Source organism: Harpia harpyja, chromosome 1, assembly GCF_026419915.1.
Source record: "Harpia harpyja isolate bHarHar1 chromosome 1, bHarHar1 primary haplotype, whole genome shotgun sequence".
Taxonomy (NCBI): Eukaryota; Metazoa; Chordata; class Aves; order Accipitriformes; family Accipitridae; genus Harpia; species Harpia harpyja.
Window position 1 is genome coordinate 47,129,452 of NC_068940.1, and position 15,029 is coordinate 47,144,480.

Sequence of the window (15,029 nt, forward strand, 5' to 3'; positions counted from 1 at the left end):
GCTGTAACAATTTCAATCAGACTTTAAAGCCTATGAATTTAAAGCAATGGGAAAGCAAGCAGTGAGGAACTACATTGGGTATTCTATATTGCGAAGGATTACTCTCTCCATAATTTCTGCTCTGCAATCTGTGTATCGCACAGAACTTGAAGTGTGAATTCAGGAGTACCAGAGTCTGAAGTCCCACTAGCTTTATGAGTAGTCCTATTTCCCAGATACAGATAGCACCAGTACACTTCTTTTTAAGGACCAGCACAACATATCAGCATCTATCGCCCATCTGAACCACTGGTATATAAACTTTTATAAATTAACTACTTTCCTACAAACCAATGACCAGGGCTCTAAATATTGTACCAATACAAAATGTTTAAGATATTAAAGACTTAGAGTTAATATAATATGAATGGTTTTAAAAAAATACCAGTTTTTTAATCTGTCACGGGCTTCCAACTGGGCTCCCACCTCAAAGTTGATCCCTCTTCTATTCGGAGGATGTTTTGTCATTTTGTAATATCAACACTGCTGATTTTATTCCCCTGAAAAATGCAATTAAATATCAATCACTAATCAAGACATACACAAAATAAGCTTATGTACCATAACCCCCAAAAGCTAGATGTTAAGGGACCCCTGTATTTTTGGTTTGCAGAAAGTAATGGGGGCACTTATCTCTTAAACAAAGGTTCCCAAGTGACAGTGTGCAGAATCATTCAAAAGAAGCGTTCAAAATGGTAGCTACTGGACCATGAAAGATTGAAGCTCAACCTTTGTCCAGTAGTCCAAGTTCCAGGTCAATTAAGAACTCTGCAACCCAATGTTTATTCACAACTGAGATCGAAGTTTCATAATATTCTCTCCCCCCTCCCAGTTTTGATGAAAACAAGGAATCCAGTAAACAGGAAGTAGGCAAAAACACACACAGTAACAACCTTTAAACAGCTACCATGTTAGGGAAACACCCAAGAACACTATGTCACCTCATCACTAAAAATGCAATACAGTTCAAAGATATTAGAAATACATAGTTTCTTTAACCAATTTTAGGAGACCGTCTATACTGCTTCCATATTTGCATTGCTTTCTTCCCAATTCTCCACCATTTTAACCAGAAAATAAAAACAGTCTTTATTAAGACATGTTTCCAACAGATAATAGAAAGGTTTAAGAAATCTTGCCGAAGTAGTTTCTCTCAAGGTACATTTAGTGAAAAAGCCTGATCAGGAGTTATTTTTCCCAAATTTTTGTCAGTCATTTCCCACAATTGTAAGATACAAATTACGATCCGTTCCTGTAGTCTTCAAGCTCACAAGATCCAAAAATACAAATAAGTTTTATTCAATACTGTCCTCCTTACAGTAAGGCTGTATCTTGAAGATTCAATTAAAGATGTATAAAACAGACGCATGTTAAATTAAAAAACCTTCTAATCTTACACTACAAGAATAGGGAGACATGCACTGGCAACAGAAATAAGCAGCAGCATTTTGGTTCACACAACACATAAACAGCAATGATACTGAACTGCATCTATAGAAGGATTAACATTATTTTATGAAGAACTACTCTTAAGTTCAAGTGTGGTTCAGAAATCAAAGATCTTTAGGAAAGTCAAAGCTTCTAATGCAGGGAAAAGCTACTCCATCGACACACTTTTCAAACCAGGCCATTTGCCAAGGGCTGGCCACGGAGGCACCCCCACCACCTCGAGTATTATAACCACAATGCAAAGAAACTTCTCTACCAGAAGATGATCTGCTGTCTTCCTCTAAAGCACTGCTTTTAGACTCATCTGCACTACTGTTAAAGCAGCCTGCAACAGTATGGGGAAAAAAAAAAAAAAAATGCTCTCACCTGTAAGCTCAATTCACAACACAGTGATTTCACACCAAAAGAAACAATATTTTAGCCACCAAGAAACATTGCAAGTTACTTTTCTAAAGTATCTGATAACAAACTGTGAGTTTGCCCAGCATGGATCTGAATTAGTCCAGGACTCAGTCGTCTAACATGGCTACAGGTTGGGGTGGGGCAGGGATTCAACTACCACCTCCCTAACTTTTAACTGGGAAAGGAGAAGGGGAAGGAAATTAAAGAAAAGTCAGGATGGTTGGGGTTTTACATTCTGATGAAAAATAAACAGTAAGAATTAAAAAAAATATATATATAATTTTAAAAAAATCTGGAAATCCAAGCAGCCAGTACAAAGCTACATTCTCTTTTTTAAACAGTTTATCCACCCACACCTCAAACATGCACCATCTTCTCTGCAGATTTACATCATTAAAATACCACGTTCTCACACTAGCAATAGAATTTCATGCCTCCAAATGTGGAGGAGACATTTTGCTTAACACTTGTAGGAGAAATTACACCTGCAAGATGGCTCTTGTGCTAGTAAACTTATTTCTCCTTTTCACTAAGTAGGGACACACAAAGACAACGTAGTCCTAAAAGTACTGGAAGTACATTGTTTAAATTCTCTGCAGTGGTCTGCTTCAGTAACAGCTGCAATCCTGAAGAATGGGAGTCATTTCAGCTCACCTACATGAGGCTGAAGAGGAACATACACATCTCCTGACTTCAGTAACAGGATCTCATACAATAGGGCTTCTATAAATAAACATCAATTTTGGTGAGGAAGGCCTTAATAGTTTCAGTCAAACATTAAAAAAAACAAGTATCACAACTAAAGGGAAGTCTGAAAAAAACAGCAGAAGCCATTTAACCATATTTACAGAGGCTGCAGATTCCGTGAAAAATCTGAACTCTGTGCACTTTACAGCTAGAGAAGCTGAACACCAGCATTTGTCAGAGCACACACATCCTGCACTTCACTAACTTGGCCAAGCTTGCTGCAAGGCAGCTGACCAGAAAGTTGAAATAGAGGAGAAATTGTATGGGCAAAAATCTCATACCACTGCCTCCTCCCCCAAAGTCATCCTTCCTCTCCCCTCCCAAGTTATGAAACTTGGGCTGCTTTGGGTTCTCGCTCACGTTCTGCAACTGGATTTCACTTGACCCAGCAGTCCCTATACTCAGCATGCCTTGCAAAGCCGGCTATCTTTTTCATTTGCAGCTAGTTTCAGGAACAGCTTCCTCAAGCAGGTGCATACTTGGTAGAACATTACACAAGAAATTTCTCAACAGAGGACCTCAACAATTTTACCCTGAAACATACAGCCTTAGAGCAAGACCGAAACCATATGATACAACTTGCACTGGGAGCCATCACATAGCTCGTCACAAACAAGGCCAACAGGCAACACTAAAGCCCATCCACATTTCACCAGCATGACCTTGACCATATAGAGAACTTTGTTTCTCAGAAAGCAAGCAGTGAACACAGGGGCCTGCTTCTGCTTCGAGATTTTATATTTCAGCCTCTGTCTTCTCCTGCAAGGACTACTTAAGAACTTTGAACTACATCAAAACAGATTGTTTAACAAACAACCCCAGACTAATCAGACACAGTCACAGCTACAACTCAGAAATAAGAATACTTCACCAGGACATCTCTTCTAAAATTTTCTTCAGCAGAAAATGAATTTGTACTAACTTGGTAACTAAACTGAGACACGAGCAGGCTTTTCACTCCAGTAACTCTGGGAATCCATTTTTCTCAAGTGCTCAAGACCACAATTAAAACAAGGGGTAGTTACTAGGCCTACCCCCACAGCTGTACAGCTTTTCTCCAAAACTTCTTATTCCACTATGAGGATTAGACCTGTTTCAGGAACAAATACTCCAGGATTTAGACAAGTCACTACTTCCAACAGAAAATATTTGTAAATCTGCATCTGTGGAAGTACACATTTCTGTTTAAAAGGTAGAGCCTTTTCTTTCCCATAAAAGTCACCATGAGGTATTTTAGCTTTTAAAGACTATTCAGATACTTAGAGGTACCAATCAGGAAGGCGCATTTATATCAGGGCAATTCAGAGGAGAACACACTTACATTAATATCGATCCCTTCAGGAATCCTAATTTTTGTTTTTTAAAACACGTTTTCTGCTCTGCTAACAGTGCGGGTCCTGTATACCTGCACGCGTAGCCATTCTTATTCTCTTCAGTTTTAAGCTCTATCAGTGCTGAGCCCCAAACCTGGCACATCACTAAGTTCCAACAGAAGAGGGTTCCTCTTGAAACTGGAGAAATCTTTCATATTATCATATAGAGCAAAACCGAGCAGCTATGGCAAACTTTCACTAACAGCAGCCTCTATTGTTTCCTCTCTGGAAACTGCAGAATCACTGCTGCCTTTTTCAAAACCTTACCTACCTTTGCAAACACTGTTTTCCAAATCACTGATAAGCATGAGTAAACCATTCTCTATGTAGTACCACACCAAAACCCCTGCCTTTAAATCAGTCCCACTTCCAAACTTAGTACTGTCTCAATTCAGTACTTCATAAGCAGCTCAGAAAAAAGGCAATTCACTCCCACAATTCAGCCTCTAGTCTCCTTCACTCTCTAGTGTATCTGTGCCAAAGCCAAGGATTTCCCCCCAACCCCCATCAGAGCACAACAGAGAAAGAGGAACTCCATGAAAAACCATAGTTCTCTGACTTCATAAAGGAGCATGGTAAACTTTGACAGTTTGCATAAATATAAATTTTCAATGCAAAGTAGTACTAAGTTTTATTCTGGATGGTAAGCTTGCTGTCCAATTCCTATGAGGCATTCTATGTCACTGGTGATTCAGTAGGACTACATGGTAGGACAGGTAGCAGGTTAATAAAAAGCACTGGCAAAACCAGGGAGTATAAGTAACTAGCAAGAGATTGTCCTGTGTTGACTGAAGATGCAGCACAGGTGTAACTGAACTGGGATACTGAAGGCAGCCCCAAGATTTGAATTGCAGTTCCTAAACAAGTGACAAGACACAAGCTTGTTCTGTCTCCTTCATATATAGCAGTATAAGCAGTTTCTATGCCAAAACACATTTACAGTCAATTCCACAAAGCCTAGCCTACTCTACCATTCACTCCAGCACCAGTGTTCCAAAACTGCTAATGTATCTATGTACCCATTTTGAAACTGCCAAGGACTAAGTTCAATCACATTTTGCACATAAGGTTTTTATTGCTCTGCAATAGTTAGTTTTGACCTTTTACTTAGACCATCTGCACACATGATACGAAGCCTCACATCTTCATCAGTGGTAAAACAATGAAAGCCTCACCCAGTTCACCCCCTACAATATGCACGCCCCCATCAGGAATGGTCAATCCAGAGAAGTCCATGGTCCCCACCACAATCGGAAGACCTTGCAAGTGGATGAACACAGCCATGCTGTGCTGAAACCACACACCTGCAGATGAGAAAAGGTAATGGCTGTATGAGACTGCAAAACAGTATTTACAGACACCATTTATATTATACAATCCTAATGGCATCTTATGAAGACTAAGTACAAGTCTCACAAACATTTAAACACCACTTTTAAAAACTGTTTTGGCGCTGACTTGGGAAGCTGATTACAACTGACTTTTATTGCCTGCAGACAAAAAAATTCTGCCTACCAGGTTTTGCCTACAGCAGTGTTGCTAGCATGAAGTATGCCTCACCGTATTTTACCCTACATCTAAAAACAGAAATAAAACCCCACACCTGTTAAAGTATTAATCCACAAACAGTTTCTGTACTAACTATTCATCTAAGGATCCCTATGCTCCTGCCTCATGTTTTGTTTATGCATACCATTTCATAGCAACATGAGTTAAGTTTTAGGACACAACCACGAGTTTCAGAAGATGTCCTTACCACCGGTATTTCAAAACACAATGTCTCAGATCTTCAGTCAAGCAGTTTTTTAATGCAACAGGAACAGAAACAGGAAAGATTTGAACTGGACATGAAGACCATTAGACACTGCAACAAATTCCAAGAAATACTGTATCACCTCCCTTTTTCTATCCAAAAGACTCATTTCAAACAAAACATTGGACTACATGCAGTTCTTATTTGCACCATGTAGGATCCTCAGCTAGATCTCAACCAGCACTGACTTCTTGCTTTCAAGGTTTCCCAGACTCAGTCAACAACTACACAAACTCTTTGAGCAACACAGCAGTGAAATTGGATCCTGAATTGATACTTAAAATTTCTGTAACAAGAATACTGTACAGCTAATTCCTCAACACTGAAACATTCCCTCAAAGCATAAGACTTAGTATTTTATTTCAGACTCCTATTTTTCCTCTAGTTTATACAAGTAGACTAACAAAACTGACACCAGTAAAAATCTACATTTGCTCTCCTCTTCAGGCAAAAGCCAAGACTTACTCAAAGTACTCAGTGACAAAAGTGAAAAGGTGCCAGCAATAAGTTACCCTCCCCAGATCAAGATCCTCACACCCTCCCTATGGTTAGAGGACATCAAGAATGTCATTTTCATCCTCTCAACAACATCCCATGTAACTGTGCTGTCAATTCAAATTGGTGGTGAGACTGGGACAGACCAACATGGAAGCAGAAATTATGAACATGGGTAATTCAACAGAACAGAAAAAATATTTTTCTATAATAAAACCTATTTGAATTACCAAGTGCAATTAAAGAAATAAATACTCATTACTGAAAAAATTCTTCTCAATCATTTGATCATCTCTCATTTAGCTGTTCTGGTTTCCCCTCTTTTTTCCTGTAACACACTAAAGGTAAAAGACAAACACTCTTAAACACTGAACAAGCAAAAAGATTTGGGAAAAGGATTTAAGTCACATGAAATAAAGCAGGTTTTTCCTAACTAAAGTAATATTCAAGAAAATATACTTTAACGAAACTGCCATTTTTTCCTCCAACTGAAAGTGTGCAGTCTTTGTTTCAAGAATATAAGGATTTAATTTAGAAAAATATTATCCACAGTGCCTCTGCAAGAATAAAAACCTGAATTTTAAAGCAAAACTTCAAAAGCATAAAGAAAAGCTACAATTAACAAAACCAAGGATCCGTGCTTATACTTACCAAGAAAAAACTTGTTGCTTATATGGCTGCAAACATTCCAAACACTGTTGTACAACTATAGGGAAGGAAAAACATAAGTCATGTGAATTCTGAGACTAAAAGTAGATTAGAGTTTAAAAAAATATTTTCTCTACAGCCAACAATATCGTACAATAACACCTCTAGAACATCAATTTAATCTGAAAATATTTCAATACAGAGGGTCAGCAGGCTGCTGTGATCCATATTAGAGAGAAACTTATGAGATCCTTACAGACACACAGATACTCCCTCTGCATATCCACATAAAATTTCTCCATCATTTATTTATCCTTTGCCAAACAGAAGCCACCAGTAACTTTATCATTACTCCTACTTTGGTGCACCAGATATTTCAGAGTTAAGACCATTAACTAGGCAAGCAGACAGTGTAACTACCAAACCTTGTATATGCAAGTAACACAAAATTCAAGGTACTGTCTGCAGACATTTAAAGACTAGATCACTGACACATTAAATCCACCATATGGGCCGAGTTGCACTTAAAGGAAATTACAGGCTACAGTCAGTTTTATCTTGTACATTGAGAATGTATGATTCTAGGTGAAATGATAGGCTAAAGATCCAGCACAGATGATCCTAACGAGTTCACCATCTCTTCCAATGGATTGCTAAACAAGAAAACAAGAGTTCCTACTGTTGGGTGTCCCCCGCCACCCTTTATCTGATTTGTTGGTTGTTTGGTGGGGTTTTTTGGCATGGTTTTTTTGTTTTGGGTTTTTTTGCTTTTCCTTTCTCTGTTATTGCAAGTTGCAGAAATTCTTAACTGCTCTCCCCACTTTTCTATCTAACCACTATTTGGTAGGTAAGACTTTTAAGCAAGTGTATCTGAAACATTCGAAGATACTTAAATACAACCAATCTGCCCCAAATCTAACACCCTCTTTTCCTCCCAGGAGTTTATGAGAACTGCTACTGAGAAACCCCCACAAATATCACTGCATCAATTATACTCTTATCACCCAAACAGTCTTTAACTCTGAGGACAGCAGCTAAAAAAAAAGAAAGCCTCAGTTCTAAAATACTAAGGATGGGAAGCAACCCATAAACAAAACCAAACTGCCAAATCTGAGTCAAAGGGTCAAAATGCCTGAGTGTTCTAGATTTGGAAGTACATCAAAATTCTTTTGCAAAACAATTACAGTAGACTGGGATTCGCACAACTGAAGTCATCACTTCTGATGTAACATACAATTCCTACACGTATTGGTGGATTTCTGCTGCAATACCACGGTGGTTAACAAACTTTAACAAGTCATCTTTCAGTATGGGTTATTTTAAAAAAACCAACCAAAACCCTAGGTCAGTCACAAGCCTTCAAAAAGCTCAAATTACAGATATACTCTTATTTAACAAGCATGGCTTTTCAAGATATATCATGGTAAGACTGATGATTTCTGAATATTTAAAAATATCTTTTGAACTATTCAGAGAGACAGAAAAAAAAACCCTTCTTGCATTTAGAAGTAACTCCAACTGCTGTGAAAAAAACAGCCTAACAAATCAAGGAAAAAAACATTACATGGAACACTTCTTTCATTAAAAAAGCTTCTAGCAACTTAAGACTCTAAACATCTCTATGGTTTTAGATCTTCTTAGTTAAGAAAGAATAAATTTAGTGTGAAGGATATTTTAAGGTGCAAATTAATATCAGACAGCCAGAAATCTCTCTAGGAAATTAAGAGTTCAAATGTTTAACAGCTAAAAGACCTGCAGACAGCTCAAGCAAGCTGTGTTGTTTCTTATGGAAGCACAATCTCCAAATCGTGAGAGTTCACCATGTCAATCCACACACGTCTAGCCACATGAACAAACACAAGCCAAGATGACCAAATGCAGTTAGTTCTCTCCTGTCAACGAAGACATCCTCAGTTGGATAAACTACATTCATCACATGGCAAAGTGATCTGCATTTTGGTCATACAAGAAATTAACTAAAAGAGTTTCTCCACATCAGTTTCTTCATCCACAAATCCAATTCATGTCAATACATGCAAGGCTTCTCCAGACTGCAGGAGTGGCAGAAACAAGCTACAGCGAATTGAATTGTTCTGAGAAGCTTAATTTAGCCCACAGATTGGGCACCCCAATGCCATTTTCCTGTTTTTCTACCTGAACTGAATAAAACCACTTCATAATGCTGAATGCACCAAGTGTAACTGTCCTCAAAAAGACACTTTTCCCCTGCCTAATGGGTATCTATGGGTTCACAGTGCCTTTGTCAAATAAAAATGAAATCAGGAAAAGGAAAAAAGTGGACTGGTTCTCATTACCATTCCATACTCCCTCAGAAGCAAAGCCAACAAAAACCCCACAGAACTCCTTGGACAAAGTTACTTACGGTGGGACTATATTTAAATATTTGGTTTAGGGTGGTGTTGCAGCAGCCTAAGGTTGAACCTATTGAACAACCTTGGACAAGGTGCTAAGCGTTGGAGAGTGGCTTTGCATGACAGATGAGGAAAGGAACCACACATGGGTGGTTCATACATACAAAAACTTGTATGATAATTTCATGATTTTGCAAAGACAACAGGTTTCTTCTTAAAAGAACATACCTTTAAGAAATGGGCAGGGTCCAAGAACATGACTTCCATTTGCCTACATATTGTCTGCTTGGCTACAACACTTAGGTTACTAATACCATTTTGCACTCAATGCCAATGTTTTAAAGTCAGTACAAACATTTAAGTACATTTAAGTATTAAGTCACTCTGAAGTGTTACCGCCTACATCTCTTCTGAAAGCAATACCTTGGTATTCTAGAGAAGTCCACATTTGAGATAGAAATTTAATGCTTAAGGCTATGTGTTGGTCAGTAAGCTGACCAATTAATTTCTCAGTTTTGACCAGATGTCCTGCCCCTGGCTTTGAGGTTGCTCTGGGTATTCCAGCAGCACACTATACACTTACAGCAGTTTGCTGAACCTAAGATTTTTTCTTATCAGTGAGCATACATATGTATTTTAGCTATCAGAAGAAAAGATTATGACCGAAAATAAAAGGAGCCAGTAGGAAAGCACAAAAATGATCCAGCTACAGTACCTGCAGCAGTAACTGGCCTTGGACTTCTGACTCTTAAGAAGAAATCTACCTGTAAAAACATCCATTAAAAAAATTTGAGAAACATTTTTCACAGATAATTTATAGCACCTGCAATATTGGCCACTGAAAATCCCATAGGGCATTGTTTCCAGGCAGTCAGTATATAGGGTTCTGACACTCAGATGTGGCATTCTCAGTTTCATTATTCAATTGCTTCCTGACTGGACAGGACCAAGTCTACCCTACTTGTTGTTAAAGAGGAGGATATTTTCCTGACAGTCAAATAAAGGCAAATCTTGCAAGTTACACTGCCATGAGCTTTGATGAAAAATTATGTCTTCATTTAAGATAATGCATTAAGCAGACAAATTGTCTGTCTGTGTGCCACACTGTAAGAAGGATGTGACTCGCCTGTTTTATTACAAGAAGGAAAGAAAGGGGTGCACTTCAAGGCTGCTTGTAGACTTGTCCCCCAGCTCAGAGATGAAAGGACAGCAGAAAAAACAAACGAACAAAAAAAAACCTTCAGTGCATCTTTTTGCAAGTTTGATGGCAGCAATACTGAGAAGACAGAACTGCAATCTAGGCAAAGGACTGATATAAATACAGGGGATCACATAACAAAAAAGCCACTAGCAACTTGCATTATAGTGAAGAAGCAATTAAAGTCTGGTATACTTGCAACCTCTGCTACACTAACAGAAGCCTTTATGCTTTAAGCCTTCAACTTTAAGATTAACTAAAAACCCAAACTCAAACCCTACCAATGGCACTGTCTTTGTGCCACTGATGCACAGGTCTAGGCTAAGGATGCTCAGTTCTGTACCCAGAGCACTAGAGGTGTTCAAGATAGTTTCCTGACTCAAGCACTCTGTGGATCAAGAGCTTATTCTCCATCTCCTTGGGAAAGAAGTGCTGCGTATAAGTAGCAGAAAAAGAAGTCAGTTTTGAAACTAGTATTTTAACATCAGCAACAAGATCAGGAAAGCTCTTTGGTGCTAACTTCACACTGAAAAAAAATACCCCATCCCACACTAAGCAGTGCTTCCCCTCTTTCAATACAGGCTACCTAGCTAAAAGACACAGCTGGAGACAGTAACATCTCTTTTTAACCAATTTCATAAGCCTACCTGAAACAGAGTTCTTAAAAAATAAGGCTGACTGCAGCTGGCTATACCAAAACAAGGCTGGCTGAAAGTTCTCAAGCCCACTAAAACCACACAAAGGCATGTCAACAAACTAACAAGCCTCAAAAAGAAGTAATTATATTCCAACATGCATTATTTTCTGCCACACGCATCTGGAGTCAGTCAGCATGGACACATTATAGACCCGCACGATCACTTAAGTCTGGTGCTTGCATCCACAAAAAACCTGAAAAGCCACCAGTTCCAAAAGGTTTTTTTAAACATATAGGCCATGTAACCATTGGCATTTTGACAGCAAGGACAAACCAAGAGCTCGAAGTCACTATTTCTTATCTGAAAAAAAGTCAGGTAAGCACAAGAAATCAAAATAAACCTGTAGGCAAGCAAGGAACAGAAGTGTGAAGATGATAAGGTATACATTGAAGCAAAGAAGAAAGGAGCAGACTTGTTCAGCTGTTGAATGAACTATTACGAGCACTTCACAAGACTTCTCAATATGAAGCACCACTAAGTCCAAAGTATATGCAACTTTTCTTTTTTTAATTAAAAAAACCAACTGCACCCATGCAATTAGGCAACCATCAAGAATGCAGTTTAAATACTGATGACAACCACTTGCAGAGCTGAACAATAAATCCTCCCCCCACGCGCCCACCCCATGTACATTCTTTAGCTCAGCTCACAACACTGTTGTACAAGTGCTCACATCTGCGCAGGACAGTGCCATATGGGCAGAAATGAGAAGGCAAGTGGCAGGACAGCTTTCCTACTGCAAAAGCGTCAGTTCCTGTCAAGGTCTGACAAATTACAGCCACAGACAATAACTAGCTTCTAGAGATGCAGTTATAAATAAAATACGCAGTTACAGAAAATTTATCATCGCCTACAATTAAATTCGGGATTGCATCCTCCTTTCTTGACCAAGGGGGAGAATTTAGGTCAATATCATTGCCTAGGTTATCCAGGAACTACAAGAGCAACTACAAGAAAGCACTTCAGAGAACTTATCCAATTAAAGGTAAGAATTAATTACATGCTGCTTACATTTCAGTCAAGGCAGCACTGTTACGACCAATTACTATTCTAGCCTCATTCCCAATTTGACCTTAATTAATTACTCTGGATTACAGACAAGCAGATTTTACTCTCAAACTGCTCAAGTAAAATTTTATTTCCATTCAAGAGACATCAACAAAGTTATCAGCAAGAACGTAAACTCAACTATTCCACAAGCTGACTTAGATCAAGTAATGAGTATTCATCTAAACCACCTTCAATTCCAAAACTATTAATAAGTCACAAAAATTAAAGAGAGAATTATACTATGAGCGATCTTCGTTGCAACTCTTCTCACGTGGCTTTTTTTGGAAACTGGTCCTGTGAAAGGATCCTTGCTCATTATAGAAAATTAAATGAACACAGGTCAAAAGCATTTCTGTTACAGAGATGCTCAGCTACAACCTACTGTACAGATACCTACAAAAAGTTACTTCAAGTCATTAGCATTGCTTTTAATATTTGTTTTTATTCTCATACTGCATACAGTACTAAATTCTGTACACAGAAAGAAGATATTTATTTTATCCAGCTTGGACTCATCAACATTCAAACATCCCTCCTGATCTATTTTCAAGCATTTAGGCTAGAAACATCTCTGATACCAGGAAAAATTTCAATAAGTAAAGGAGATACAACCGTTTCCCAAAATGGTACTGACAACCTGCTTCGATTAACCAAGCCCTGCTACAGGGCTATGGTTCGCACATCCATGCCAAGTCAACTGGTACAGCGATCCATTTTGGTGGCAATAAGCTCTATCTGAACCTAGGCCTGTCAGAAAAAAGAATATGGTACCTCTCAATTCTATGCATTAAACAGGTGTGCCATGAAGCAGCTTTCGGGTTAGTGCAAGGATCCGCCGTTATTTCTGTTCCTTAAAGACATTTTGAAGGGGCAAAATACAGTGGGATGGCAATGTGTCCCAGACTTCACACGACACAAAAAGGCCAGAAGCCTCCTGCTGACGGTACCGCCTATGGAGACGAACGCCAGCCGCGGAGCACACCTTGTGGGGCAGGCACACGCCCCACGCGAGGTTCCTCCCCGCTTCGTCCCGCGGGGCCGGGCGAGGAGCAGCGGCCGGCACCCCGCCGAGCCCCCCCCGGGACCGGCCCCGCGCCGCTTCCTCGCGCGCCGAAGGGCGAAGCGCCGACAACGGGACCGCGCCGCCGCGCGCGCAACTCCCGCGGCCCCGCCGCTCCCGCGCAGCGCGAGGCCCGCGAGGCGCCGCTCCCGGCCCGCGCGACCCCCAGACCGCCGCGGCCGCCGCCCGCGCCCGCCCAGCCCCGGCCGCCGCCGGCAGAGCCCCCGCGCCCCGGCCCCAGGCCCGGCTCGGGCTCCCACGCCGCCGCAAGGTCACTCGGCCGCCCCCGCCGGCCGGGCCCTCGGCGCCTGCGCTCGGCCCACACATACTCACCTGCCCGCGCCGGCCGCGCAGCTCCGCGGGCCGCCGGGCGCGGGCGGAGGCGCGGCGGGCGGGCGGGAGAGAGGGAGCGAGCAAGCGGGCGGGCGAGGGCCGGCCCGCGGCCCGGGGCCCCCCGGCCTCAGCACGCCAAGCCGCGGCGAGGCGGAAGCGGCCCCCGCTCGGCGCCCCGGGCCCGCAGCGCGGGAGGCGTCGCTCGGCCCGGCCCTTTGTGCGCGGGGACGCGTGCCAGCCGCGCCGCGCCCGGCCTCCCTCCCCTCCCCTCGCCTCGCTTCCACCGCAGGCCCGCAGGGCGGGCAGGCGGCGCGGCCCGGCCCGGCCCGGCCCGGCCCGGCCCAGCCCAGCCCAGCCCAGCCCGCCCGGGTGCAGCCGCGCTCTTACCGAGGGACCTGTACGGGAAAAAGGGTTAGAACGGAGCCGAACTACCCCGGGCCCCGCTCCACGCCGAGCCCAGCGCCACCGACCGCGCAGCGCCACAAAATGGCCGCCTCGATGCGGAGCCGCCAGGGAGGGGGCGGGGCCCGCCGGGAGGGGCGGGGGCGGGAGCCCCGCCCCCTCGCGGCTGGCGGGGCGCGCTTTCCACGCGTGGCGGCGGGCGTCGTGCTCGCTGGGTGCTCGAGGCGGGGGGTGGTGTCGGGCGCTGAGGAGGCGGTGGGGTGGGAGCTGAGGCAGCGCGGCCCGAGGTGGCCCCGGCCGGGCCAGTTGCCGTCCCGTTACCCCCATGGGAACGGCACCCGCTCATGGAGCCCGCCCAGCCTCCTGCCGCCTCAGAGGGAAGACCCCGTGCCTCTCCCGCGGCTGCAGCTTCTCACGCCGGGCCCCAGCGGCACCGCGATGCAGCTCTCGGGGAAAACAGCCCTTGGGTGCTGGAGGCCACGGAGAGCCCTGCTGCCCAAAGCTGGGCAACCTGCCTGGCAAAAATCCCCAGTGTGGCATCAGGAGCACTCTGTGAGCAGGAGCATGAACCGTTTCAGGGTGGCAGGGGTCCGTACAAGGGTTAAATACAGGCACAAACAAAGCAGTCTGACACCTTCGGTCCTCCATGAACCTGGATGGCCAGGCTGCGGGTGTTCCTCCCATGCACCGGCCCTCTAACTGTCTCAGCAGCTGTCTGCTGGACTTGGTCCCCTTCGTTGATGTCCCTTGTTCTGGGGAGCCCAGACCTGGACACAGCACTCCAGGTGAGGCCTCACCAGTGCCAAGCGGACAGGGATTGTTAACGCCCCTTGGCCGTCTGGCTACCCTTCGGTACAGCCAGAGAACTGGATGTTCTTCTGTCCATACAGAATTGTACAGGGGCAAGTAATCTTTTTTTTTTTTTTCATGCTAGGTGATAGCCAAAACCT

At 42.9% G+C, this 15,029-nt stretch overlaps 1 protein-coding gene across 7 annotated transcripts in view; it reads right to left on the minus strand.

The window, feature by feature from the left end:
• PHF20 (PHD finger protein 20) overlaps positions 1-14,199 on the minus strand; it is a 74,803-nt gene extending 60,604 nt beyond the window's left edge. For 2 of the 7 annotated variants that reach the window (XM_052791663.1, XM_052791654.1), the window contains exons 1-4: positions 10,054-10,102; positions 6,970-7,024; positions 5,186-5,314; positions 425-539 (exon numbers count right to left, since the gene is read on the minus strand). In XM_052791663.1, the coding sequence (XP_052647623.1) occupies positions 425-507 (83 nt within the window). In that variant the 5' untranslated portion in view covers positions 508-539; positions 5,186-5,314; positions 6,970-7,024; positions 10,054-10,102. Of the gene's footprint in view, positions 1-424; positions 540-5,185; positions 5,315-6,969; positions 7,025-10,053; positions 10,103-14,064 lie in introns of those variants that run through there. The other 5 variants (XM_052791600.1, XM_052791609.1, XM_052791618.1 and 2 more) reach the window with 5 other exon arrangements.
• Between the last annotated feature and the right edge of the window lie 830 nt (positions 14,200-15,029).